At 44.7% G+C, this 27,922-nt stretch overlaps 1 protein-coding gene across 2 annotated transcripts; it reads right to left on the bottom strand.

Moving 5' to 3' along the window:
• Nucleotides 1-699: 699 nt before the first annotated feature.
• IFIH1 (interferon induced with helicase C domain 1) lies at nt 700-27,857 on the bottom strand. 2 transcript variants are annotated; one of them, XM_082197955.1, is made up of 16 exons: nt 27,767-27,857; nt 22,030-22,186; nt 20,857-21,003; nt 19,486-19,569; nt 16,216-16,439; nt 14,877-15,087; nt 14,014-14,231; nt 12,376-12,492; nt 9,929-10,052; nt 9,584-9,814; nt 8,105-8,361; nt 6,536-6,685; nt 4,685-4,846; nt 2,235-2,425; nt 1,481-1,574; nt 700-1,373 (listed from the first exon to the last, which is right to left on the bottom strand). In XM_082197955.1, the coding sequence occupies exons 1-16, from the start codon at nt 27,791-27,793 to the stop codon at nt 1,188-1,190; spliced, it is 2,580 nt and encodes an 859-aa protein (XP_082054081.1). In that variant the 5' UTR covers nt 27,794-27,857; the 3' UTR covers nt 700-1,187. The 2 variants fall into 2 exon arrangements, with proteins under 2 accessions (XP_082054081.1, XP_082054080.1); XM_082197954.1 differs by lacking the exon at nt 27,767-27,857 and adding an exon at nt 24,205-24,953.
• Between the last annotated feature and the right edge of the window lie 65 nt (nt 27,858-27,922).

Raw genomic sequence — 27,922 nt, forward strand, 5'->3', positions numbered from 1 at the left:
TGTAGATGCAGCACACAGTGAATATAATCCACATACATACAAGTGCTAAGATACTTTCACTTTGCTTCTTTATGGTAATATTAAGAACCTGTTTAACAATACTTTCTCTTTTATCCAAGATATTATAAATATACAATTTCCCCAAGAATGCCGCTCACCCGTGCCCTAGGCTTCCTAATGTATAAATCCATACTCTTTTTCCTTCTGAGAATACATCCTTTTACTTTTAGAGCAGGTGTGGGGAACCTCTGACCGCCAGCTGTTTCTGAACTACAACTCCCATCATGCCATGCCACTGGCTATGCTTTATAGGGCCGATGGGAGTAGTAGATTCAGCAAACAGCAGCACAGCCAGATTCCCCTTGCATGACTTAAGTCAAAAAACCAACAAGTGCAGTCCTATAGGTGTCTACTCAGAAATAAGTCCCAGTGAGTTTAAATGGGTGTTTATTACCTGTTAAATGGGATTGGGATTGCAGTCAAAAACAGTTTAAAAGAGAGAGAACAGAAAGTCACCAATGGCCTATTTTTTATTTTATTTTTATTTAACAGGAACATTGAGCAGCAAGCTGCCCAGTACTAAAGTGCAAAACATTTTGCAGCTGAAATACATATATATTTGTAACATAAACAAGACACTAGATTCAGAAAAACATCAGCAGACTTTGCCTCTTTTGTTAAAGTTTGATCACAAATCAATTTAGGAAATGTGCTTTTATTGAACTTGAATATAGCATCAGCTGTGTATTAGGCAATAGAATAATTGGTAACATGGGTTTTATTTAATGCTGTTTGCTGATTAGAGACATGGCTCCACATGGTCTGATGACGTTGGTCCACCCTAGACAGCCACTGCAGGGTCGAATGCAAACTCCCAAGCAAAATGACCCTCCCCAGAAGCTTTCAACTGCACTTGGCAATTCCACATTGTTGAGCTAATTTATACAAGTGTGGGCATCACGCAACTATTCCTTCCCACTCTGTGACTCACAGCTGAACGCATGAACTGACTCTACTCAGAATTTGATGCGAAAAGAAAGCTCTTGCCATGCATACAAGCCGTTGCTTGGTGCTGTGGTCCTCAAGTCATAAACATACTCAGGTAAACTTTTCCCTATTCAGAACCTGAGTGCTCAGTCTTAGCATCTTCACATGCCTTAGAGTCTCTCTCTCTCTCTGAAGCCTTCTTAATCATCATCACTGGAAATGCAATGATCCGCATAACTGAAATCTGGAAACTTGATGGGCAGCTCGCCCCATCTTTTGAAGAGCTTTTTGACAGAAGTTTTCTTGTCGTTGAACGAAACCACAAAATTTTTTATTTGCAAGCACGGCAGGTCTAGGCCTCGGAACACCATCATATTTCCCCAAACCTGGGAAATAAATGAAGGAATCCGTAAGGAAAAGATGACAACTGAGTACAACAATCGCTGATTATTAAGGCAACCAAAATTTACAAGCCCATAACAAGACAACTTACTTGTCCACAATCTTTGCAGATAATTTCCCAATTGGTTTGATAATCCGCTGCTTTTGCTTGCAGAGTCTTGTTTTCTCTTTTAATATAAAGGTCCCTAAAATGATAGATAAGTAAGAATTAGGATAATACAGGTCACAGCAATGAAAGGTCAGGGAGGCAAGGGAAGGTGTGTTCCACCCCTTTCCACTTCTGGACATTCCTCCTGCTCTCAGCTGCCTAAATAATAATCCAGAATGCAGCAGCAAGACTGGTGACTGGGAGTGGCTGCCGGGACCACATAACACCGGTCCTGAGAGATCTGCATTGGCTCCCAGTATGTTTCCGAGCACAATTCAAAGTGTTGGTGCTGACCTTTAAAGACCTAAATGGCCTTGGTCCAGTATACCTGAAGGAGCGTCTCCACCCCCATTGTTAAGCGCGGACACTGAGATCCAGCGCCGAGGGCCTTCTGGCGGTTCCCTCATTGCGAGAAGTGAGGCTACAGGGAACCAAGACAGAGGGCCTTCTCGGTAGTGGCGCCCACCCTGTGGAACACCCTCCCTTCAGATGTGAAGGAAATAAGCAGCTATCCTATCTTTAAAAGACATCTGAAGGCAGCCCTATTCAGGGAAGTTTTTAATATTTAATGCTGTACTGTTTTTAACACTTGATTGTAAGCCACCCCGAGTGGCTGGGGAGACTCAGCCAGATGGGCGGGGTATAAATAATAAATTACAAAGGCTTCTCTACCAGGAGCCCTGAGCAGGACACTTACGCAAATTCCGTTTTGACACTGACATGATGCATGTCTTCAATGACCTGTATGTCTTCTCCTGAACAGGTCAGCTTGGTACAGTTTTTGCAGAGGAACTTGATCAAGGATGGTTGTTCCTTGCATTTCTTTGACTGTTCTTTCCTTTCTTTCATTTTTGCCTCCATCTTGCTTTGCAGCTGAAAGTCTCGTATCTAATGAAGGAACAAAGTGCATATGAAGTCATCAGCCTACACCCCCCCTCCAAAAAGAAGTCACAAGTCTGAGGTGAACATAACACTTCATGTTAGGAAACCGATTCAAGAGACATTTAATAATAATTAATAATAATAATTTCTTATTTATACCCCACTCATTTGGCTGGGCTTCCCTAGCCACTCTGGGCAGCTTCCAACCAAATATTAAAATACAGTAATACATCAAACATTAAACGCTTCCCTAAATAAATAATAAAAACCACTCTTGTTTTTCTGCCTATTAATCAAATAACCACAGTACTAAAACAACCACCTATATTATATTGGCTTACTTTGAACTATTTATCTTATTTAGTTTATAATTTGTCACAACAGGTAATGACTCTTCCCTTTCCCTCCATATTCTTAGGCCGCTTTACAGGTTAACATTGATCTATTTTATTTCTAAAATGTGTAGACTCTGCTTTTCGCCATGGATGCAATCCCAAAGCAAGTTCCAACACAAAATAAAAGATTTAAGACAATATGACATCTGAAACAGAAATTAGCAGCAGCACTACATAATACAAGCAATCACAAAACATCAAATCTACAAGCCGCTAGTAACATGCAATTATTTTAAACTAAAAAAGGGGGGGAAATGCACCCTTCTATTTTTTTACAACTAAGAATGTTTGAACCAAAAATATGTGGGTACATTCGCTCCATCTGCTTTTCTCAAGGCTAAACTAAACTGGTCCATCTGTGTACAAGGCAGGGGATGAGAATCTTTCCCTCAGCCTCATTTAACTTTGCATTCTCACTGTAGCAGAGCCAAGATGAGATACCCACCTGAGGCTTTATATGTAAATGGGGCAGATACACAAAGATTAATAAATAAGAATAATAATAAAATCAGATTTATATACTACCCTTCATCATAAGATCTCAGGACAGCTGACAGAATAAAACACAGGATAAAAACAAGTAAATACGTAAAACAAGACAGCAAAACAATAGCTCTCCCTTCCTGCAGACACATTTAAAAGGCATTATTATTATTATTATTATTATACCGCCCTATACTCAGAAGTCTCAAGGTGGTTCACAGAATAAAATCAAGATATAAAACCGCAAAATACATAATGAAAATAAAAACAACAACCCAATAGTTGCCCCCCCCCCAATTTTTTTTTAAAGGGCATAGGATGTAAATCAGATGAGCCAAAGGCCTGGTCAAAAAGCATCATCTTTTCCTGGCGCCTAAAGGTGTATAATGAAGGCGCCAGGCAATATTCTCTATGGAATATAAATCAGCCAAAGATTAAGAGAACCACTGAAGTAAAATAAAGAGAAACACCGCACTGATAGTAACACCGCCACTTAGGCTTTGCACACCATTTGCCCTGCCCCACATTCAAAGCTTTATCTTGTTGCAGTCCTGTATCATAGGTTGGTAAAAGTAAGTGAACTTTTATAAAGGAGGGGTTTGAGTGTCGGACTAGGACCCGGGGGCCATGAAGCAAACTGGGTGGCTTCACGCGCAAGGCCACAGATCTTTCTGGATCTCCTCTTACTCTTTTACCCATCTGGTCCTCTCAGATCCATTTGATGCCAGCTGAAGCAGTCAGTTCTAGGGAAGTGGGGGAGCAAAGAACCCCAATCCACTGGCCTCACACATCAGCCCAGAACTTTCCTTTACAGTGGTACCTCGGGTTAAGTACTTGATTCGTTCTGGAGGTCTGTTCTTAACCTGAAGCACCACTTTAGCTGCGCCACTGGAACACAATTTCTGTTCTCCTCCTGAAGCAAAGTTCTTAACCTGAAGCAATATTTCTGGGTTAGCGGAGTCTGTAACCTGAAGCGTATGTAACCCAAGGTACCACTGTATTTGAGAAGGCGACCTGTTCCTGGTACAGTGGTACCTCAGGTTACGAACTTAATTCATCCTGGAGGTCCGTTCTTAACCTGAAGCACCACTTTAGCTAATGGGACCTCCTGCTGCCGCTGCCCCACCGGAGCACAATTTCTGTTCTCATCCTGAAGCAAAGTTCTTAACCCGAGGTAATATTTCTGGGTTAACAGAGTCTGTAACCTATATTATAAAGGAGGGTGGGTGGATGGGGCTCTTCCTTGCCAAAGGATCTGCATGTGGCAGTGATGTGCAAGGAGGGGCATCCAGGAGGCTCCCTCCCAACATACTTTTGCAAGTTCAAGACCAACGTGGCTGCTCTTTTAAGAACCAGAGCAGCCTTAGCTATGGTACGGGCCATTTACCTTACGTCTATACTCTTCTCTGGGCATCGCCTGGACACGTTTGATTGCTTTGTGCATCATTTTCTCACGGAACATGTTGACGCTTTCACGTTCCACAGCCCCCGATTCCCCCGACGCCACAAGCACATAGGTGCTCTCGTCCGCTCGAGCTCGTCCACGAGCCTGGAACAGACAAGGCAAATAGATAAATAAATATAGGGCACGTTTAGGTGTACATACAAGCTGGAGTCGGGGTGTGTCTCCTGCCTTCTGAGGGGTGAGCAGCGATCCTGGACCAAGCTCCAAATCTCGTTTCCAGCAGGTTAGCAAGATGCTCACCAAAAGCCTACAAGTAATAAACCTACAAGACAACAGGACTCCCTCTAGAACATTTTTCAGCCGTGGGCCAGTCCACTGTTCCTCAGACCATGTGGTGGGCTGGACTATATTTTTAGGGGGGAAATGAACGAATTCCTATGCTCCACAAATAACCCAGAGATGCATTTTAAATAAAAGCACACATTCTACTCATGTAAAAACATGCTGATTCCCAGACCATCCGTGGGCCGGATTGAGAAGGCGATTGGGCTGCATCCGGCCCCCGGACCTTAGGTTGCCTAGCCCTGCTCTAGAACCTTGGATTCATAAGCATAATAACTCTGAGCAAAGAACATCTTCCACATTTATCCAGTTTCCGCTCTAAAGCAATCCAAAGACCAAACTACGCCCTATGGCCAAGGCTTGTAAGGAAGCCCACAAAGGTGCACATATTACCTGTGCTAAAGGAACTGTGCCGGCTGCCAATCACCGCTCCCTGGCCTTGTTCAAGGCTTTATTATTAGCATATAAAGTCCTAAATAACTTGGGATCAGGTTATCTGAAAGACTGCCTACACCTGTGTAGACCTGTAAGATAAATCATCCGAGGAAATTCTACTCAAGGCACCCTTGCCCTACAGAACATCATAGGGCAGCAACCCCAAAATGGGCATTTTCTGATAATAATTTATTAATTTTTCTCCAAAACAAAACAAAAATAAAAACCACATCAATACAAAATCAAAATAGTACAAAACAAATTGACTTCCCCATGTCCCTTCCTTGGTTTCATTATTTAGCAATGTTCCATTATTTATCAATGTCCATTGTTAACTTTGAAAATCATTTAAATTACCTATTGCCCATTCATAACAAAATTACAAGTAATCCTAAATCCCTGCTAATGTATTTATCTGTGTAAAATACAGTGGTGCCCCGCAAGACGAATGCCTCGCAAGACGGAAAACCCGCTAGACGAAAGAGTTTTCCGTTTTGGAGGTGCTTCGCAAAACGAATTTCCTATGGGCTTGCTTCGCAAGACGACAATGCCTTGCGAGTTCCTGCGGGTTTTTTTCCCTCCCCCCCCTTTTTCTAAGCCGCTAAGCCGCTTATCAGCTGATCCGATCAGCAGATAAGCCGCTGAAAGCCGCTAATCCGCTAATGGGCTTGCTTCACAAGACTAGACGAAGAGACTAGATTCTCGCTAGACGAAGAGAATCACAGAACGGATTCTTTTCGTCTTGCGAGGCACCACTGTACATGCACAAAATGGGCATTTTCTGAATGGAATGCCATTTTCTCTGCAGGAGATGGAACAGAAAAATCTGTACGATTGGGCTGTTTCATGTGCTTGAACCCCATGATTTTTTGTTTGAGTTGCTCTTAAACCCAGCCGGATGGGCGGGGTATAAATAATAAATTATTATTATGTGCTTTTACCTGTTTTTATACTGCTGCTTTTTTCAAAAAGTGATTTTAGGTGGTATTTTGTTTTAATAATACTCTCTAGGGTGATCAGGGAGAAAATTAATCTAAACATACAAATGGGGCATACCTGCATCATAGCTATTTCATTGGTAACAAGGCCATAGCGGATAACTATGTTACATTCTGGGATATCCAGGCCTTCTTCTGCCACAGTAGTAGCAATAAGGAGGGTGACTTTTCCAGCACGAAATTTTTCAATGACTTCCTTTTGTTCATTCTGTGGAAACACATCACAAGCATGTTCATTAATGGGAGGAAAAATGCATTCGACAGCTAATGAGCAAATCATGGGGGTTTAGTGAGTTGCGCATAAGGTTTCTGCGCTTACATACCCAACATTGCTTCTGAACCAATTTACAAAGGAGCCCAACTTTCAGCAACCATAACACAGGGCATAAACTTTCTCAAAAGCTTTGAATGGATAATACTGGTTCTTCTACAGTAGGGGGGTCCAGCTTTGATGGACAGGAGACACAAATACAGTTTCACACACAACCCACCTCAAAAAGATACTATACTAGTAAAATTCCAAGTAGCTTCTTGCAGATTTCACATGAGATCTGCTCTTAAACACGGTCCTCTGTCCTTTCACCCTACTTGACGGCTTGGAAGTGCTAAGTAAAATCTTCCTCTTTCTAGAATAGCTTAGATGTTAGAGGAACATCTCTAGATTTGCATGGCCTTTCTTTGGGTTTCCTTCTACAACAAGCCTCTCGGTACTAAATGCTGGAAGTGGATAAATCAGAGGAGGCATGGTGGCATATCCAGCCCTTTCTTCCAACTAGCTACCTATCCTGAATGTTCTCCATTGGAATCTATTTATTCGCTGAAAAGCTGTGAATGCCACTTTTCCCCATCAATAATAGGCGAGAGGGAGGAGTCAGAACCAAAGGACCCTTCCCCAAGTCTCGCTGCATTCTTCTTATTGGCCATCTCTCCCCGAAGGCTTAGAGTAGACTTTGGTGGGCAAAAACTGCTTGCCTCCTGTATTTTCTCCTCCCCTGGCATCCTTGCACTTCTTCCGTCAAGGGTGCTATTTGCACAGCTAGAGGTCCTAGCACAATATGTGCTAGTGTCGCACTGCCTGGCATCTTCTCAATTCTTTACTGGGGGTGCTACTTTAGCTTCTGGGCTTGAGGAGCTTGAGATCCTAGCTTGGGACATGGCTGAACAAGTGTGGCAGACCATAGGAGGGGACTTTGTAGGCCACGGGGCAGCCTTCCTCGAACCCTCGTGTTAGGTCACACTCCTTCTCTTTGCTGCTCTGGCTGCCCTTGCTTTTTAAATAGAAAAAGCACAAAGTGAGGAAACAAAAATTGGATTTTGGGCTTGTTTGTGGCAGAAGGAACATGATAAACAAAAGGCTCGGCATATCCTTGTAGGAGCTGCCCTCTATATTTTGGTAGTGACACCAGATTATAGGAGAAAAATGAAGTGAGTAAGATGCTAACCTTAAATGACTTTCTCCAAGAATATCACTTTTTGGATTTATTACCACTTATTCCTTGGGGTTTATTCAAGCACTCACCAAATCAAATAGTCAGGATAAGAACAGGCAAGGATTCCTACTCTGAATCTGACACCTCCCAACTGTGTGGTAAAGAAAAATATATCATAATTTACCTTCATTCCTTACCTGAGTCATGGGCTTAAACTCACTATTGTGCCCGGCACCAATAAGATAGTGGGATTTCACTTTAACGTCCTCAAATTTTGGGTCCTCTTCAATCCACTGATGGAGAGCAACAGCACTTTGCCGAGTCTTTGTGAAAATGATTCCTCTGGGCTCAGATGTCTTTGTGAATTCTTCCATTAATGTTCTACGCAGCTTGGTCAGCTTTTCATTTTCGTATTTTGCTTCTCTGGCCAACTGCTGCAGCTCCTTCTCTTTCGCTATACAAAGAACAGGCATAAATGAATAAAACACTGACCCTAACTTGTCACTCCCCAGATGTTATTGAACTACAACTCCCATCTGCCCTGACTATTGGTCATGTTGGCTGGGGATGATCAGAGTTGGGGGTCCAACAACCTCTGGAGGGTAACCTGTTGGGTATATGTGATTTATAGCCTATAGCACATAGCAAATACCAAATACCAATGTTCAATATAGGATCACGATGGCTTCGTTGAATCACAGAAATGCTAGTACAGATAGTTAGTCTGTGCAAAAATAAAAGTAAGTAAGGCCATCATACTTAATAAAAGCTTCATACTTGTCACCAACTTGAGCACCATTGTGTAGAAAGGTGGGATACAATTCACCAAATAAGCAATAAATGATACTGAGTGAAACTTGAAAGATTTCCTTAGCAAACAATGGAAAAAAGAAAGAAAGGCTAATGGGCAAGACCAGTCGGATGCTAATTTCTGAATCTGGTCCTGCCATTTTATTGCTTGATCAATCTGTTTCTCCATCACAGCAATTAGCTTCAAACTGCTAATTAAGGAATTAATTAAGCTTTAATAAAAAAGGATGTGTATGTGTTTGTGCATCACACTGAAGGGGGAAAGGTGGCAAGGATGTGCTTAAACTGATATTCCCCTTACTATGTAAGCCATGGGTGGGAAATCTATGGCCTTCCCGAAAAGCAGTGGTCAGTGGGACAGGCATCAACCCGTATGGGACTTCCAGGCCCTGAAGTCCCTGTGGCTGCTGGGAGGGAGACAGTGGCAAGGTTGGTGCAGTTCAAATGCTCTGGTGGAACCAATCCAGCACTGCAGTCCATGCATTTGCACCATACTGAGTTCACCCCTTCCCCTCTCTCTTCTAGTAAACCGTAGCAACTCCTGTTATGGGAGGTCATGTAAGCACCCACACCTGCTCCTGCTCCAGAGAACTCCCTTCATCTGCTGGCAATGCTGGGCGGGGTAATGGGATCAGTAAATCAAGCAACATTTGGGCTTCCCATCTCTGCTGGAAGTGAAAGGCAGGCCGCAATAACCTAGAATGCTAAAGAAAAGGAGTCCCACAGATGTAAACTTCTGATGTCATCACTGTGTCCCTGTCAGCCACTATGTTCAAGCTACAATGGTCGGATTTTGGTTCTTCTTTGCATTTGCACAGAGGTTAGTGGAAAAATATATGGCAATTTGCCAAGGGTCTCATGCTTACCATAAAACAAATCTATAAGAAATGCATCAGTTTCATCTGGTTTTGATGCTCCTGGCTGATCCTCATTGTGTTCATTCACTGCCTTCTTCTTACTCTTTTCTTCCTTGTAGAAGCTTTTGAGATGCTTATATGCATCAATCATTCGGATGGTGTCATTAATTATCAAGGCATCGTTGTATTTCTTCAAATGCTCTGCACAGACCCGCTGCTTGCGATGTTCTTCTTTGGCAGCTAGGCAGGAGGAGCGGGGGAAACAAATTTTACCAAACCAACAGACAGATGTCTGGGAGAGTCTTGGACAACCGACATGGCAAAACATTACAAAACACTTAAAAACATGGTTACCTTTCTTCTCCTCTTGAATCACCCACTGTTCATAGGTCTGAGATCCATACTCAGCCCTTGGGTTGAATTGACAATAGGTCTGGATCCCTGTCATTATGTTTATGAGTTTCTCTCTGAACGGATCCTAAAAATGAAAAACATGGGCACTCACTCAGTAATGAGCGAAGGGATACTCTGCCAACATCAACAAGGGATACGAATTCCTTCAGTTTTACATCAACGAGAGAGAATATTTATATAAACAAGTACATACTCCCCTAGACATGAACAAAATGGCCCAATTACTTCACAGCAAGCCAATTATCAAGCAACGAATGCAGCTCATGAAAATGGCCCCCAGGTTGCCAGCCTGGATACAACAGAGGTGCAGAGAAAGCGTCGCCAGTGGCAGGCAACAGGACTGGCAGATCCATTTATGGTGGTGTGGAGTTGAGGTGCCGCTGGCTCCCATCTCCATTTAGTTTCTCCCAGGAAAATGTTAAAACCAGGGTCATAAAGTCATTATCTGAAGTTTAATTCCTTCCCCATTTAGAAGCGAGAACATGGGCAGCCAGCGTGATGTCCTCCAGATATTTTTTTGGTTACAAGTCCCATCATCCCCTACCAAAGGATATGCTAGCCAGGACTGCTGTGAATTGGGAGTCCAACAAAGGGAGTGAAGAAGGAGCAGGTTAGCTGTTCCTTAAGCCCTTCTACATAAAACTTAGGGCCTGTTGTAGGGAGGAAGCTAAATTGACAATATGGTGTTTTGTATTTCCTGGGTGCTGGGTGCATGGAAAGAGAAGAAGGCAGATTGCAGTGTGGAAAGCTCTCCCAAGCTTTTTGAAAAAGGAAGCCTTTCATATACAAACGCTTCTCTCCAGGGCTGTTTTAAGCATATCCGGCGCTGTGGTGCAAAGCTCCCTCCGCCCGCCCACCACCCCCCAGAGTTTTTTAGGGAAGGCGGGGCTGGAGGAGGCGGGCAGTGGCTGGAGGGTGACTCCTTCGGCGGGGAAGAGGCGGAGGCTGGACGTGGCGCATCCCGGCTCAGCTGGCCACTTCGTGCACGGAGGCTCCGGGTCCGGCGCTGCTTCGACGTACTGGGAGATCTGCATTGGCTCCCAGTACATTTCCGAGCACAATTCAAAGTGTTGGTGCTGACCTTTAAAGCCCTAAATGGCCTCGGTCCTGTATACCTGAAGGAGCGTCTCCACCTCCATCATTCTGCCCAGACGCTGAGATCCATCACCGAGGGCCTTCTGGCGGTTCCCTCATTGCGAGAAGTGAGATTACAGGGAACCAGAGAGAGGGCCTTCTCGGTAGTGGCACCCACCCTGTGGAACACCCTCTCTTCAGATGTGAAGGAAATAAGCAGCTATCCTATCTTTAAAAGACATCTGAAGACAGCCCTGTTCAGGGAAGTTTTTAGTATTTAATGCTGTGCTGTTTTTAACATTTGATTGGGAGCCGCCCAGAGTGGCTGGGGAAACTCAGTCAGATGGGCGGGGTATAAATAATATGTTATTATTATTATTTGACGCGGCATGGCGGAGGCGGGCAAGGGCGGCGAGCTGATGCCAGCCTCCGCATCTTCCCTGGTGCCCTCCAGAACTTGGTGCCCCGCGCCACTAGCCTCTATGGGTAAGACGCCCCTGCTTCTCTCTTTTATAGTGTGCATATCAAAACAGATGGAAACCTCCAGCTGAAATGAAATCTTGCTTCCATGATAACGCAAGGACACAAACTGCAGGTCACACAAATTCCCCTACAGTGATACCTCAGGTTAAGTACTTAATTTGTTCCGAAGGTCCGTTCTTAACCTGAAACTGTTCTTAACCTGAAGCACCACTTTAGCTAATGGGGCCTCCTGCTGCTGCCGTGCTGCTGGAGCCCGATTTTTGTTCTTATCCTGAAGCAAAGTTCTTAACCTGAAGCACTATTTCTGGGTTAGCAGAGTGTGTAACCTGAAGCGTATGTAACCCGAGGTACCACTGTAGATGGTTTTCAGTGGCCCACGGATACATACGCCTGCTTGTTATTTTGTGGCCCACAGAAACATAGGTTCACTGATTTTGTCTTGCTTTGTTGTGGTGGCTGTTTGACTGAGGGTGCACACGAGGGGGAATGCATTTCTTACCCACTATGAAACTGTAATGCCTGTCCTTGTGGGAAAACCACTATGGCTATCCATCTGAAATGTGGCAGGATTCATGCCCTCAGATTCCACCCAATTCAATTCTGGCCCAAAAGGAAACAAGTTATACGTATTATAGTTCCGTTTGGGGTGGGGTGGAGGGGGGGAGAGAAAGAAGCAGACTTGGCTAGACCCAAAGTTGAATCCCATAGCCCATGAAGTGCCTTGCTTCAAGGTGGGCTCGCTTCTGAAGCGCCAGATTTATTATGAAGAGGCAAAAGCAGAGAAGAAAGAAAGAAATTCAACGAGAAAAAGCTGCAACAAAAATCCATACCTTTCTCTTGTTGTCTGCAATCTCAAACTTCTTGGAGGGTTCTTTCACCTGATCCTTCAGCTGTAGGGCATGATCTTGAACTGTCATAATTCCATCTGCATCGAGATTGGCACATATCTGGAAGCAGGAAGGTTATAACAGACATGGCACATGCATTTTGTGAGTAATGCTGCCTAAAGACGTAACATTTCTCCCCATGAAATCAGTCTTAACATATATTTTCTAATTAAGCTTTCACTACCTCAGATGATTAATAAGGGTGCCCAACCATGGATAAATATATGCAAAGTGGGTTTTTTGGCTTCAGTAACAATGTTTTGCTCAATCCAAAATATAGATTTATGGTTGTGGCTTTGATTTCTGGCTTCCTCATCCTCTGGTTTTCTCATTCGCAATTGGCCTTTTCCAAATCCTCCCATCTCCGCTTTTGCAAATAGGCAAATTAATGTTGTTGTTATTGCCTGATTTTTAAAAACAACAACAACAACACACCAACCAACAATAAATTAAAGAAAGCAGTCAAATCCTAATTCAACAATATAGGGGGAAGCGGGGCACATTGATACACCAACTATATTTCGATATCAAGAAATGTTAATTGTGTCGCGACATCACTAAAACGTGTCTTTACATGTGTGAGTACAACACTTGCAACCGCGCTGCCCGCCAGTTAGCTGTTGATGTTTGACGAGAGTAGGTGTGTTTTTAGTTCGGCCAACTAAAAAATTACGTGAAATGTAAAAGTGTTCCAACACTGTTTTACGTCGTTTAGTTAAGATTTTAAAATACCAAAGGTAAGTTATTCTACTCAGTAATCAGGATTACATGTGATTTTTAAATAAGTTCAATGGTTTTATTAATAATTGTTAGTTTTTTTTGAAAATTTCTGTTGGGGCATTTTGATACACTAAGACATGGGGCACATTGATATATATAAAAGTGCCCCGCTAGTGTACAAAAGTGCCCCAATATACAAATTTGCCTGAAATCTCTAAACTCATTAAATTTGAAAATAAAAACTGTTGTTTAATATGTGGCCGAAGTCATTTCTAAATATAATATGACTGATTATCATGTGTCATATCTCAGGGGAAACCCAGGATCTTGTATGTTTGTCTTTTTTTTACTGGATAGGTGTTTGAGGAAAGATTAACATTAAGTTTTGATGTTTTCTTAAGAAAACCTGCCATAAAGTCTATGATGTGTGTGAAACACTGTTAGTTTATACGTAATTTAGATTTTAAGTAACAAATTGTAAGGCTGCTTATGATCTCTCACAATTAAAAATTGTTTCTTCATTAAATTTTTGCAAATAGTTATCATACTCATACAATTTACGCTTTGTATGAAAGTGCCCCGTCCAATGTATCAAAGTGCCCCGTAGGTGGGGCAGAATGATAAAAACCCCTTTTTTAAAACCGAAGTCATTACATTCTTATTATCGTCCAACTTTAATGGTTCTTTTGATTGCTATTATAATATTGGTTAGTTATGCCATGCATCAAGCCAAAAATATATATTATTTGATGCATTTTTGTGACATAAAATATGAGATTGAATTTTTCTGTATCAATCTGCCCCACTCCCCCCCTATTGGTTTGGATCCAGACTTGACCTTCCAAGTCTATGGTGACTTACTTTCAAAATATGCTGCTCAGCCTTTGCCGCATTTTTCGCACCTCCGACACCAGGTGAAGCTGTCAGTCCCAGAACCTGAGCTTGTGGAGAACACTGCTCGCCCTCTTTCCTTCGCTTCTCATTGTCCCGCTTCTCTTTTAAGTACTGGCGCATGATACCGTTATACACCGCTTCCTTCTGAGTGTGATGGCATTCATCAATGATGATCAGGGAGAACTCTGAGGGAAAACATTTATTTGTTTAATAAGGTGTCTTACCAGCCATTCACCATAAAGTCCCAGGAAGGATTACAACTTTTGTTTGGGATTAGGGCACCCATTTCCATCGGAACACACACACACACAAACTGGTTGCTTGTAATAAACCCAGTCCAGATTGGCAGTCTGCATAGTTTGGCCCTGAGAGACATAATGCACAGTGCACAATCCTAACCGTGTCTACTCAGAGGTTCTTTTGAAAAAAAGTGGAGAAGTGAAGCTATAGGAAACCAGGCAAAGGGCCTTCTTGGCAGTGGTGCCCTCCCTGTGGAATGCCTTCCCATCAGATGACAAGGAGATAAAGAACTACACAACTTTTATAAGACATCTGAAGACAGTTCTGTAGTGGGAAGTTTTTAATGTTTGACCTTTTATTATGTTTTTATGTGTTGGAAGTCTCCCAGAGTGGCTGGGTATAAATAATAAAATTGTTATTGATGATTATTAAAGTATTCCATAAGCAGCATGTCCCAATTTGAGACCTAGCGGCTTCTTTTCTTCCAAAATCTAAGTGTCTGTTTTAAGCATGTTTCTAAAGGTACACAAACAAAATGTGTTTAGGGCCTCAGAACCACCAACAGGCACACAGTTATCCACAATAAATACCTTTTAACTGAACTCCCTCTTCTTCGTCCTGGTCTGCATTTTGCAATGCATTCTCAAGGATCTGAGCTGTGCAGATAATGACATCGTAATCTCTGACAACTGCAGGGAAGGAAATTTTCAGCTGAGAGGCACCGCTCAGCCCAATGACGCGGTACCGATGCTTCAGGAAGGGGTGAAATTCTTTCCGGAAATGCTGCTCCACCAATGGCACCTAGGAAAAGGTTTCCAGCCAAGAGTTGGGGATACAACTAAGCCCCTACTGTAATAATGACCTTTGTTTCAGCTCTTTGCGCATTTGCGAACTACACAGTAGCATCCAAAGCATGCTAAGGAGTTTTGGCCAAAGGTTATGCAAGCTTACCCCACTAACATGAATCACAGAATTGTAGAGTTGGAAGGGATTCTGAAGATCATCTCCTCCATGTGTAGGCAACCTAAGGCCCGGGAACCAGATCCGGCCCAATCGCCTTCTAAATCCGGCCCGCGGACGGTCTGGGAATCAGCGTGTTTTTACATGAGTAGAATGTGTCCTTTTATTTAAAATGCATCTCTGGGTTATTTGTGGGGCATAGGAATTTGTTCATTTCCCCCCAAAAATATAGTCCGCCCCCCCCCCCCAGGTCAGAGGGACAGTGGACCGGCCCCCGGCTGAAAAAGGTTGCTGACCCCTGATCTAGTCCAACCCCCTGCAAGGAAGGAATATGAACTGTGCGTCCTCTAAGAATGAAGGATTTCGTTATTTTGGAACCAAAATGCCTGCCATCCTACAGTTCCATGCTTACATGACTCACATAAGCAGATAGCATAGCAGTTCTGAAAATTGTCTCCCCACCCCGTTGGACTGCTTGAAGTTTTGTTGGGCACCTTGGTGTACCGCTTAATATGCGTTTATTTTTGCTCTATAGACCCAAGAGCAGGCACAATTTTACAACTTTCTGGTAATGCTTTAAGGAGAGACCACATCAACATCATTTTTAAGAAAATGATTGGCCTTAAGACTAGGGCAGGGTTTCCGAAACTTGGGTCTCCAGCTGTTTTTGGACTACAACTCTCATCATCTCTGACCACTGGTCCTGTAGCTAAGGATGATGGGAGTTGTAGTCTAAAACAGCTGGAGACCCAAGATTGGGAAACCCTGGACTAGGGTCTTATTAGCCTGTTTGATAACCCAGCCCTGGTTCAAAGACAATTTCGATCTTAACTGTCAGAAAAAAGTACATCGAGCACAGGGCCAGGTACAGATATTCTCGAGGGTTTTGCAAGCTTTTTGAGGACCTCCTAACATCACAGACCACTAGTAGTTCATGGGACCCAGTTTGAGAACCTCTGGACAGCGTACCTTGTTGACAAGCACGATAACTTTTGCATGCTCTCCGGCTTCCGTTCTCTTATCCAAGTGGTTTTTGGCAATGTAGACGGCTACTCGGGTCTTGCCACTGCCTGTAGGAAGGCACAGGACAATATTCTTCCCTTCCAGGGCTGGTTTGGCGACCTCCATCTGGTAGTCTCTGAGAGTCAGCTCTGGCTCTGGTGAAGCTCTTGTCTCTTCATCCTCAGCATCATCTGCAGGTAAGAGAGACCACTCCTCTATAATTTCTGCCATGCAGATTTAGGTGTAAGCCAAAGACGCCCATGTTTTTTGACCAAAGGTAACTCCTGCCTTCTCCCCACAACAGCAGAAAATGTTTGTGCAAACACCTGTCAGGCCACAATATATGGCTGGCGGGCTACTAGGGTTTCCTTTGGGCATCACAGCTGGTGTCAATTCATTCTTGGGATGCACAATTTAAGGCTCCAATCCTGTACACCATAGGTGGGAACCTTTTTCAGCTCAAGGGTCATATCCAAAACGAGCCCAGCCAACCACATGAGGGTAATTTTTGGCAGGTGAGCAGGAGCAATTCAAATATTAATCATGGTTGTTCATATTTCAACATATTAATGAAGTGGTTCTATTGTGCATTTTAATTATGGTGTCTTTTATATTATTCTGTATTCTAATCATGTTATTCAATTTTTTAAATGATTTTTTATCTTTGCATTCAGTGGTATACAATTTAATGAGTAACAATAGTAAAAGCAACTCTGTTTTACTCTGGAGACCTATGGGGGAGAGGTCAAATAAACAGAGACAACAGCATTTTAAAAGACACTATATGGATTGAAAAGCACAAAAAGCCTACTGCCAAAATTTTACGATATGCTAAACCAGAGGTCGGCAACCTAAATGAGGGTCATTTAACCCTCATTGCTTAGTTGGGCGGGGGTCCATGGGATAGGCCCATGGACCCCCGCCGCTTGCTCAGTCAGCTCCTGTGTGCTGCGCTAAACCGGCATGGAGCAGAGCGGGGACCGCCTTCTGTGACGCTGGGCAGCTTCCCATTGGCTGCAGGAAGCTCCTGCAGCCAATGGGAGGCTGTGCACGCCTCCTCCCCACCGGAAATAGCGTTTGGCTCACCGCGGCGTCTGCGGGACTGTAAACCGGCCCAAGCCACAAAAACTTTGCCTACCCCTGTGCTAAGTGGATGGAGCCAAAGGAAACAGACTGAAAGGGTAGGGAAAAAATTCAATGAGTAGCTGATGATATTTGTAAGATACCTTCTTTCTGATGATATCATCATTAGTGGCCAAATCATACAGAAAACGCTATAAAGTTATATTTGTAAGCAGTATAAAGGAAGCGTCGCATCATTTTCTATGGGCAATTTTCCCGAAAGCCCAACTAAGCAAATAGAACTCAACTGAGCTTGGATAAGATCTGCTAATGGAAATCTCTCCAAGTGGGAGAAGAGAGCAATGGAAAATTAGCATCTAAGAAAGCACTGTACAACTACCACTCTCTGCAGAGAAAAAGCCTAGGGTGGGGACAGTGGGTGAGGCAAGCCTTAAGGCAGAGAAGAGGGTTATTTTCACCTAGTTCACTTCCCTCTAGGTCTCCTGATTCAGTCTCTGATCATTAGATATACAGGGTGGGGGGGAGATAATATTTGTTTATTGAATTTATATGCCACCTTTTTCTCAAAGGAGCTCAAGTCGGCACACATGGCTGTCAGGGAACTGCCATCGGCTCAGAGGCGAGAAATAGAAGGGCAGTTGGGTTACGGGGAGTCTCCAAAAATCTTGCGAAGCAGTTCCTCTTCTGTTGAGGAGGAAAGCCCCACCAGTGGATAAGACCAGAGGATACTAGTGAGAGCCTTAACACTGCTCCTGAGCAAGCCAGAGAGGAGGGAAGCACGTAGTCTGAGGCGCAAAGAAGGGCGGAAACGGTTGGGGGTAACGAAACTTTTATGTTGGGGGAGGTACAAAAAAAAGACCACTCCCGGATTCTGCTAGCAATTGAGCCAGACATGAGCTTTGGGACTCTTCACTGTAATGAGTTTTGCACCAAAATAAAGCCTGTAAAACACAGGTCGGAGTCCTGCCTGGTTACTCTCGAGCAACCGCAACAGCACCTGACAATGGCTATTCACCTCCCCATTTTATCCGCACAGCAACGCTGTGAGGTTGGCTAGGTTGAGAGCGAGTGACTGGTCACCCAGGGACCTTCATGACCATGTGGGGATTTGAAGTCTGGCCTCCTGGGTCTTATTTCCAACACTCTAACCATAAGGACCTAAGATGGGCCTGCTGGATCCGGCCCATGGCCCACCTAGTCTAGCATCCTGGGAGGAAGGAATATTAATTTATCAAATAAATTGGGTGGGCCCAATACAAACAGAACTACTAAGTATTAATAACATTAATTCATCCAAGAAAATGAAGGATCCTAAGAGCTGTGCTGAATTACAAATTGCCCTTCCTTAAATTGATATTTGCATCCTGTCTGTCTCCTAGGCTTTGGATGTTGCACACAAATATTTACAACTTTACGTCTTGAGTTGGGAGGGAAGAACACGCGCACCCTGCTGCCCAAATTACAGCTTTCCTCCGAGCCTGCTATAAACATCCTCTAGGTTAAGAGCGCCTTTCGAATGCAACCCACAGGGCAGCTGGCGCTTGCGATGGGCTCCTTACTGGGAAGAGCAAACAAGCTGCCATCAGCCACTGGGCTTTGGGCCAATGGCTGGGTGCTGCCCTTCCCTTTTGGTACAAAACAGTGCTAAGAGGAAGATGGTCGTCTGGTCTCGGACCTCTTGTTTCCTGCACAACAGGGAAAGGAGGGAAAATCCACCATTCCATCAAGCAGCAGGAAGGAGAAACAGAATCCACACTCTCTTTCTCTCTGATCCTCAAGCAGTTCTGATCTCACGTATTCATTTTGATAGATTTTGCTCACAACGCTAGACAGAAGAATGCCACGGTTTCTACCTCGACAGCCTACAATGATGTGGCTTAAATGCTCACTCATCCAGCCTTTGTTGACATAATTTAGACAGTAAAATCATAAAAAAGCAAGGAAAAGGGGGGGGCGGAATCCATAAAACATTGGTATTCCAGACATATTAGACACATAAAACACATAAAAGACTCAATAGTCATCATTAAATAAAATTAAGTAGTTTTAAATCTAGGCTAAATATCCGGAAACAGTCGTTTCAAGAATATCGTCCCTCAACAGATAGTGTAAATGTTTCGCATTTTAAATAGAGTTCCGTGGAGAAAGTCAGACCTGAATCACCGTTGGCGAGGATGCACCGCCCAAGACTCTCGCTCACATCACTGACGCTTGCATCCAGCAAACTGACGTCAGAATCTGGCAGACACAATTCAGAAATGAGGGTGTAAATATTTTGTGATATGCAGTTACTTCTATCATAGGTTAACGTGCTTCGCATTTTGATAGACCAGAACGGTCTCCCTCTAATCTCATTTTCAGCAAAGCACCTAGAGAGGAATGTGCTGTCCACACAGCTCAGGCTATCTTAGATGCATCAGCTGAAGCAAACCTGAACCTTTCCATGTGTTCAAAATGCTTATATTGCCCTTGTCTGATTAGATTTACCAGCTCTAAAATTCTTGCTTAATACTTGGGACACAACCTTGAATGCCATATCTAGAATTAAACACAGGTCACAATGCGACCTGCTCAGACTACACAAGCTAATAATGCAAGGAAATGTTTGCCTAAGACTGCAATCCTAAGCACATTTTACTAGGGGGTAAGCATTATTTGCCACTGCAGGGCTTGCCTCTGAGTAAACATGCATCAAATTGTGCAATAAAGCAACCACACTTTTCTAACAACGAATTGCTAAGGGTGCCACCTACTGGTCAATGATGAGCTTACAAAAAGAGTGCAAGAGAGCAAGTCTGAAAACAAATGTCCCCATCCTGATAGGTTTTGGCTCCTGAACCAGACAGAGCATAGTTGCCATAAAGATGGAGTGAAAACCTGGGCATGCTAAGCTGAGATCTATTAATTCTCTCCTGTGTTGCAGTGTGGGTGAACCCCTGGGGGGGAGTATTAAGGAGTCTGGACATGAGCAAAAAGCTCCTCACACCACAATTTTTTAAGGGCAGATGGGGAACCTTTTGCAGCTTGAGGACCACAATTCCACCCAATATGTTTTAATGTGCTTTGGGAGCTCCACTACAGGGCAGCTCCCATGCTGCAACCAAGTATTTTTCACTCTATAAGATGCACTTTTCCCCTCCTAAAAAGTAAGGGGAAATGTTTGTGCATCTTATGGAGCGAATGCAGGCTCCATGGCTTCAGTGACTATCCCTGAAGCCAGGAGAGCAAGAGGGATTGGTGCGCACCGACCCCTCTTGCTCTCCTGGCTTCGCTTCGCTGGAGAGGTGCTGCGCAGCTTTCCCTCTCTGCGCTGCGCCCCTTCAGCGAAGTGGAAGGAGAAATGGAAGGGGCTCCGTTTCTCCTCCCGCTTCGCTGAAGGGGCGCTGCGCAGAGAGGGAGAGAATATTTTTTTTCTTGTTCTCCTCCTCCAAAACTAGGTGCGTTTTATGGTCCGGTGCGTCTTATAGAGTGAAAAATATGGTAAATAAATAAGCTTTGTTTTAAAAAGCCGAGCTGACAGGTTACCTGAAACTGCAGAACTCCCTCCACACGATTCTTCTGAGGCATTCTCCTCATGGATGAAGCTGCTCCCCAACAGCTTTGGATTCTCAGGTACCTGAGGTTCCTCAGTGCCCATAGTCTCACCTGCAGGCATCCCGTTGACTATTTGCTCTGTTCACACGAAACAAAATGTTATTTAGCAACATCGGAGATCAGCCCCCATACGCAGGCGAGCAAAACAGGCAATGTGGGGACACAACGAGGCAGGGAGATAAACCATAAGGTAGACCAATGTCACGTTTTAAACTCAAATTTGAAGCAAGGTTTTGGAAGAGCTGTGCCCAGATCTTCTATCGTTTCCCCCAAGGTGAATTCAGACCAAGGTGCTGTAGGAGGGAGAGTAGGCATGTTTGTTTGCTTCTTAAATGTATTTAATGAGTTTTATTAAGCGCTAGTGGGCAGTGCCTGGTGCTGCCTGGGATTTTTAGAAACCAATACATACTGTGATGTTTAAATGGATGGTGTAATTTTTGAGTTTGGATCTGTCATGCCAAAAATCAGGTAAAAGTCATGTCTTAGTCTACCATCTTGGGCAGCTGTTCCCAGGATTCCACAACTGCTTAAAATTGTATAAGCGTGCTTTATATTGTTGCTTTCAGCACGTTCCTGTGCACATCTCCTCAGAAGTAAGTTTAACAGAGTTCAACAATTTTTAACATGTGATGTGTACGTACATTGGACTGCAGCTTTCATGTCAAAATTTACACATATGCAGTTCCCAGCATGTGCTTATTCACACCTTCTGCCCTGCTCTTTCCAGGCAGAAGTCAATACTTTAAAGCTCTGTGTCCAAATGCTCTCCTTTTTTGCGCGAGAGCTTTCCACGCAAAAATCTGCTCTTTGGCGCTCAATCGGAGCAAGTGCCAATTTGAGTTTTCTCTGGGTTCCCATTTGCTCCAATTCAGCTTTAAGGAGTGCGTTTTCACAGGGAAAACTCCGGAACAAAAAGAGAGAGAAAGGAATGGGGGCTTGGACACAGAGCTTTCAAGTGCAGACCGAGTCTGGAAAGTGCAAGAGAAAGGTTAAGTGTGGGCAAGACCTATGTTTCTCTTTCCCCAGAGCAACTGCAGACCCTTCATGTACAACGGGCAGGCTAAGAACTATACCTTTTCAAAACAATAAGATCATTTTTCTTACCCTCTTTATGTCCACTTAGGATATCTGCGGCATCTTCATGCCCAGAGTCACGCAGGGCCTGCAGAAACGGCGACAGCCACTCTTTCTTCTGCACTACTCTGCTCAGCAGCACCCTCACTGCTGCTGCATTCCCTGTTGCTGCATTTTCGGCTCTGATCTGGGTTAAAAGAAAAGGGAGGAGGGAAGGAATACTTACACTGGTACTTCAGTAAGATGTATCATAGTACAGTCATACCTTGGTTGTCGAAGTTAATCCGTTCCGGAAGTACGTTCAACTCCTGAAACCATTCGCAAACCAAGGCGCAGCTTCCAGTTGGCTGCAGGAGCTTCCTGCACTCAAGCTAAAGCCGCGTTGGGACGTTCAGCTTCCGAAAAACATTCGCAAACCAAACACTCACTTTCAGGTTTGCAGCATTCGGGAGCCAAAACGTCCGAGTACCAAGGTGTTCAAGAACCAAGGTATGACTGTACCTATAAAACAGGTTCCTTTATTGCTCTGCAGAGAAAATACTGGATTAAAAGTATTTCCATGGGAAGCTTGGTGTGTGCAAACCAGCCTTCCATAGTCTGGTCCTCTCTTGCTCCTTTGTACTGCAGTTCCCATCAACTCTGGCAAGAATGGCCGCAGTGCCTGGGGCTGGTGGGAGTTGTAGTCCATATCATATGGAGGACCCCAGGCTGGTATAACCATTAGTGAGAAAGGGGCTCATAAGTCCTGTATTTTCAAAAATGCAATTTCCGTGGGCAACAGCACAACCTGGACCAGTAATGATGCATTTCACATTCACAGTTTCTTCTGGGAAAGGAACTTGTCACACCCATTATTCAAGCTACCTGTGAGAAATTGAGTGTTTCTGAGTGTGAATCAAAATGTAAAGCTTTTCCTGTGCTGTACTATTCCAGAACTACGATGGGGACAGAATGTTCAGTGCAGGTGGGGAAGAATCCTTCCATGTAGAAAAATAACTTGTCAGAAGACAGACTGCCCTGAATATTTGTCTGCGGAATGCCTATTTCCCAAATACAGTCGTACCTTGGCTCTCAAATACCTTGAGAGTCAAATGTTTTCGTTCCTGAACACCGCTAACTGGGAAGTGACTGTTCCGGTTTGCAAACGTTCTTTGGAACCTGAACATCCGACGGGGCTTCCGATTGGCTGCAGAAACTTCCTGCAGCCAATCAGAAGCCACGCTTTGGTTTCCGAAAGTTTTGGAAGTCAAATGGACTTCCAGAACAAATTCCGTTTGACTTCCAAGGTACGACTGTATGGAAAAACAACACAGCAACACTAGGTAGCAATCAAACCTGCAATTCCACCCTGCCACCACCAGCTTCGAGTGGTGCAGTCCAAGGAAAGCCTTTAGCCAGTCGATTCCACAGAATCGTTTGTTTGTTAGCTAGTTTATTAACTATACCGCCCTTCAACCTGTAAATCTCAGAGTGGTTCACAACATAAAAATGCAAGGTGAAAGCACAAAACGCACAATAAAAGCAAGTACAACCCCCACCACCATGAACGAATAAATCCCCTTGACAATGAATATCTAAAGTGACATGGGTGGCGCTGTGGGTTAAACCACAGAGCCTGGGACATGCCGATCAGAAGGTTGGCAGTTCAAATCCCCACGACGGGGTGAGCTCCCGTTGCTCGGTCCCTGCTCCTGCCAACCTAGCAGTTCGAAAGCACGTCAAAGTGCAAGTAGATAAATAGGTACCGCTCTGGCGGGAAGGTAAACGGCGTTTCCGTGCGCTGCTCTGGTTCGCCAGAAGTGGCTTAGTCATGCCAGCTCCCACATGTACGCCAGCTCCTGCGGCCAATAAAGCAAGATGAGCGCCGCAACCCCAGAGTCGGCCACGACTGGACCTAATGGTCAGGGGTCTCTTTACCTTTATCCTGATCTTAATGTGGGGATGGGCCCTCTAACCTTACCCTAAACATGTGAATGGATGAGAGAGAGAGCTCAGTCGGTATAGAACGTGAGACTCTTGATCTCAGGGTTCAAGCCCCACTTTGGGCAAAAGATTCCTGCACTTCAGGGGGTTAGACTAGACCCCCATGGTTCCTTCCAGCTCTGCAATTCTGTGATCCTATGATATATACCCAAATACCTCTCTCTCTCTCGAGTGGGAGGGGGGTTGGATCACGGACGAATTGTTTCAGGAAGCGTTACCTACCCGCTCCACGTCCTCGATGGTAAAAAGCTGGCACTTATCGGCTACCTGCGTGGCTCTCAGCTTCTCCACGAGAGTCCTGGAGAACAAGTTCACCAGGAACTTGCCCGTGTCGTCCATGGCCTCGAGGGAAGGCGAGGGCAGCTCGCTCATGCTGGGGTCCACGTAGTCGGCGGCGCTGAAGCCGTCCCTCGACAGCGCCTCGTAGAATTCCTGGCACAGGCCCGGCGGGCGGCGGTCCTTCTCGAGGGCGCGCAGGAGCTGCTCGGCCGCTTCCACGTCCCCGTGGCGCTCCGCCACGGCTCGGATGGCGTCCTTCTCCTCGTGGGGCAAAGAGGGCATCTGGTCCAGCACGGGGGCCACGCGCATGTTGCTCTTGATCCGCCCTCTGAAGCAGCAGATCAGGTACAGGATGGCCTCGTCGCGGGAGGGGGCCGCCGCTTCCATTCTGCCGTCCAGGGTCTCTTCGCTCGGCCAGGAGGACCGCCCCGTCTCCACGCGGGGAAGGGCGATCGTGGCTGTTGCTCAAAAAGACAAAGCTAAAGCCAAGCAATCTCTCTCGTTGCTCTTGGAAGTTTTGTCTTTCCCTGGAGGCAGGAGCAATACTCCGTTCTTACCGATTGCTTCGTTTGCCACTGGGCTAGGCGACTCCGCCGGCCGCTTCTTATAGGACATGGCACTTTCGGTTTCTATTCTCGCCTGGTGCTCGGTTTCCAAACGCTGGTCGGCTTTTTCCTGCAGGCGAGTTTCGCTTTCCCGTGCTTTGCTCGCAGCACAAAGGACGCAACCACGGCGATCCGCCGTCCCAATCAACCCACGCAATCCTTCGCAAGGAATGTGGGGGGGGGGGGGACCTGTGTCTGTCTCCAGGGGTGGTTGTACCCCCATGCCCCGCTCCCAGCTAGGATGGCCAATACCGAGGCATGACTGAAGTGCAAAATGTCCAGGATCGCAGGTTCCCGTCCCTGCTGCATCCAGTTTGGCTCAAGGGTCACTTCCAGGGGGTTTGTTTATTGAGCGTTCATTCAGATTTGTTTACTGGCAGGTTACGCAATCGGGGTTTCTTGACTGTCTCTATTTTCTGGCGAGATTCAATCACATGCCTGGTAAGTAAAGCTGTTTTGAAGCACTTGGATATGGCTGGATGGTTACTTGGGAGCCGGTTGAAGTTAAATCCTTCGAAAACAGGTCCTTTGGCTGGGTCGGAGGATATGGGATTTGGGGGGGGGGGCAACTCCCATCTCTTGCGGAGGCGCAATTAGTGCCAGCACCATCTGTTAAGAGTTTGGGTGTAATCTTTGACACCTCCCTTTCCATGGAGGCGCAGATTGCAGCTATAACAAAGGCGGCATTTTTTCATCTCCTCCAAGTTGGCTCCTTACCGCTCTCGCCCTGACCTAGCCATTGTGATCCACACAACGGTCACCTCCAGACTGGATTAATGTAACTCGCTCTACGTGGGGCTGCCCTTGAGACTGACCCAGAAACTCCAGCGGGTGCAGAATGCTGCAGCGAGACTCCTTACGGGGTCCTCGCTGCGAGATCACATTCGCCCGGTGCTATACCAGCTGCACTGGCTCCTGGTGGAGTACAGGATCAGGTTTAAGGTGCTGGTTTTAACCTTTTAAGCCCTATACGGCATAGGACCCTCGTACCTACAGGACCGTCTCTCCTGGTATGTCCCACAGAGGAACTTACGGTCTTCAAACAAAAACATCTTGGAGGTCCCGGGCCACAGAGAGGTTAGGCTGGCCTCAACCAGAGCCAGGGCTTTTTCGGCTGTGGCTCCAATCTGGTGGAACGCTCTGTCACAAGAGACTAGGGCCCTGCGGGACTTGACATCTTTCCGCAGGGCCTGCAAGATGAAGCTGTTCCACCAGGCCTTTGGCCAGGGCACAGCCTGACCCCCTCCTTTGGCAATCATCACAGAACTCTAGCCCAATGGTTGCCATTAATCTGATTTGAATTAATTTTATAATGAAATGATTTTAGAATGTTGTATTATTTTACTGTTGTTAGCCGCTCTGAGCCTGGCTTTGGCTGGGGAGGGCGGGATAGAAATAAAATATTATTATTATTATTATTATTATTATTATTATTATTATTATTATTATTATTACAGAACAATTCCATTTACACACACACCAAAAAAGAGAGGATTTTTTGCAGGAATGTTCAGGGAAAATGCACTCAGGGAAGACTTGCCTGACACACAGACTGTTTAACCTCCCTGCAAACAAATCAAAATGGATGCTTTTTAGCGTGGCAGGTCCACACACACAAATTATCCATTTAAAAAATCACAAATGTTGCTTAGTTTCTAGAAACTCCCAGGCACACTCTACCAATGCTCAGTAAGTGGGCTGTCTGGAAATTTCAGTGTAATGTTAAGCAATTGTCAAACCACACTTTCCAACACATTTCTCCATAACTTTTCTTAACACCCAGAGTCTCTGTCTTTCTCTCTCTCTCTCTCTCTCTCTTTCTTTCTCTCTCTCCCCTCCCCGTTTTGAAAAGTGGGTTTGTGGTGCCAGGAAGGGTGCTGAATGTACTTCAGTTGTACAACATAAATTTGCCGGTATGTGACTAAATCCTACCCACAAAATAGCAAAGGTTGAAATCTTTGTGGTGTTTTCAGCCAAAATGGCACGAGTCGTGTGCACACTTGGAAGTGAATCCTGTTGAATGAAGTGAGACTGCTTTGGAATAAACATGCTTAGAATCTGCTTGTAAGAGTGCTTTTACAAAATAAAGTAAAAATAAATAAATCCCTGTCTCTAATTCAAGTGTGTGAACTTGAGCTTGTGCTGAAGGGGATTTTATCAAAGCAGCCTTCTTTAGGTTTCAGATTCACAGTAAGAAGGGAAGTATCGTTTCTAAGAAAACAAAAATACAAGTGACTGGCAATCTCCATGATAATATGTGCATCTGGCATTTCACATTTTTGTTTTCCCTCTTTATGGATTTTAAAACGAAGGTGGTAAATGGCTAGCAGGCATTGAAAGCAAAATCGGAAGGTGTGGCCTATCACTTGACTTGCTGGTTATGCTCCCACAACTGGAAGCACTCCAGCCAATCAAGTGCAGAATCCTAGAGATTGAATTCCAAACCCTTTGCAGTGCAGCCAAAAAAACCTGTTCCCTATTGGGGTTGGGAACTCCACCTTCATTTGGCCAGGACATTCCATATTTACACCAGCTTTACAATCCTCATCTACGCAGAGCTCTTGCTCTCGCAAGATTTAACGTCTTGCCAACTGCAGTTTTGCAAGGTAGATTCTCGAAAATCCCATACTCTGAAAGATGCTGCCCTTGTGGTACAAACAGGTCAAATCCATCACACGTTTTATTTTATTGCCCATTTTATGCAAAAATGTATTTGGCTCCTTTATTGAAGCAGGGGATTTATCGCACTGACACTCCCAGGGTGTCTTATCTGCTGAACAATTGTAGTAATGACGTTGTGGAGAACATGGCAGGATTTTTAAATGACACTATGAAATTACATCACCATGGGTCCTAAGAGCCATTTTCGTCCCTCACAGTGTATCTAAAGTATCTCCTACCATGTTTCGTGCTGTGTTCTGATCCATGTATACGATGCACTTTTTCTATGCCAATAAAGGAGATTGATTGATTGAAATTAAGGAGGAAATGCCAATAGAGAGATTCTGAAATGGAACCAAACAGACATGATGAAAGCAGTGCCAATAACATTTCTA

This window comes from Podarcis vaucheri (assembly GCF_965113315.1).
Source record: "Podarcis vaucheri genome assembly, chromosome: 1".
Lineage (NCBI taxonomy): Eukaryota > Metazoa > Chordata > Lepidosauria > Squamata > Lacertidae > Podarcis > Podarcis vaucheri.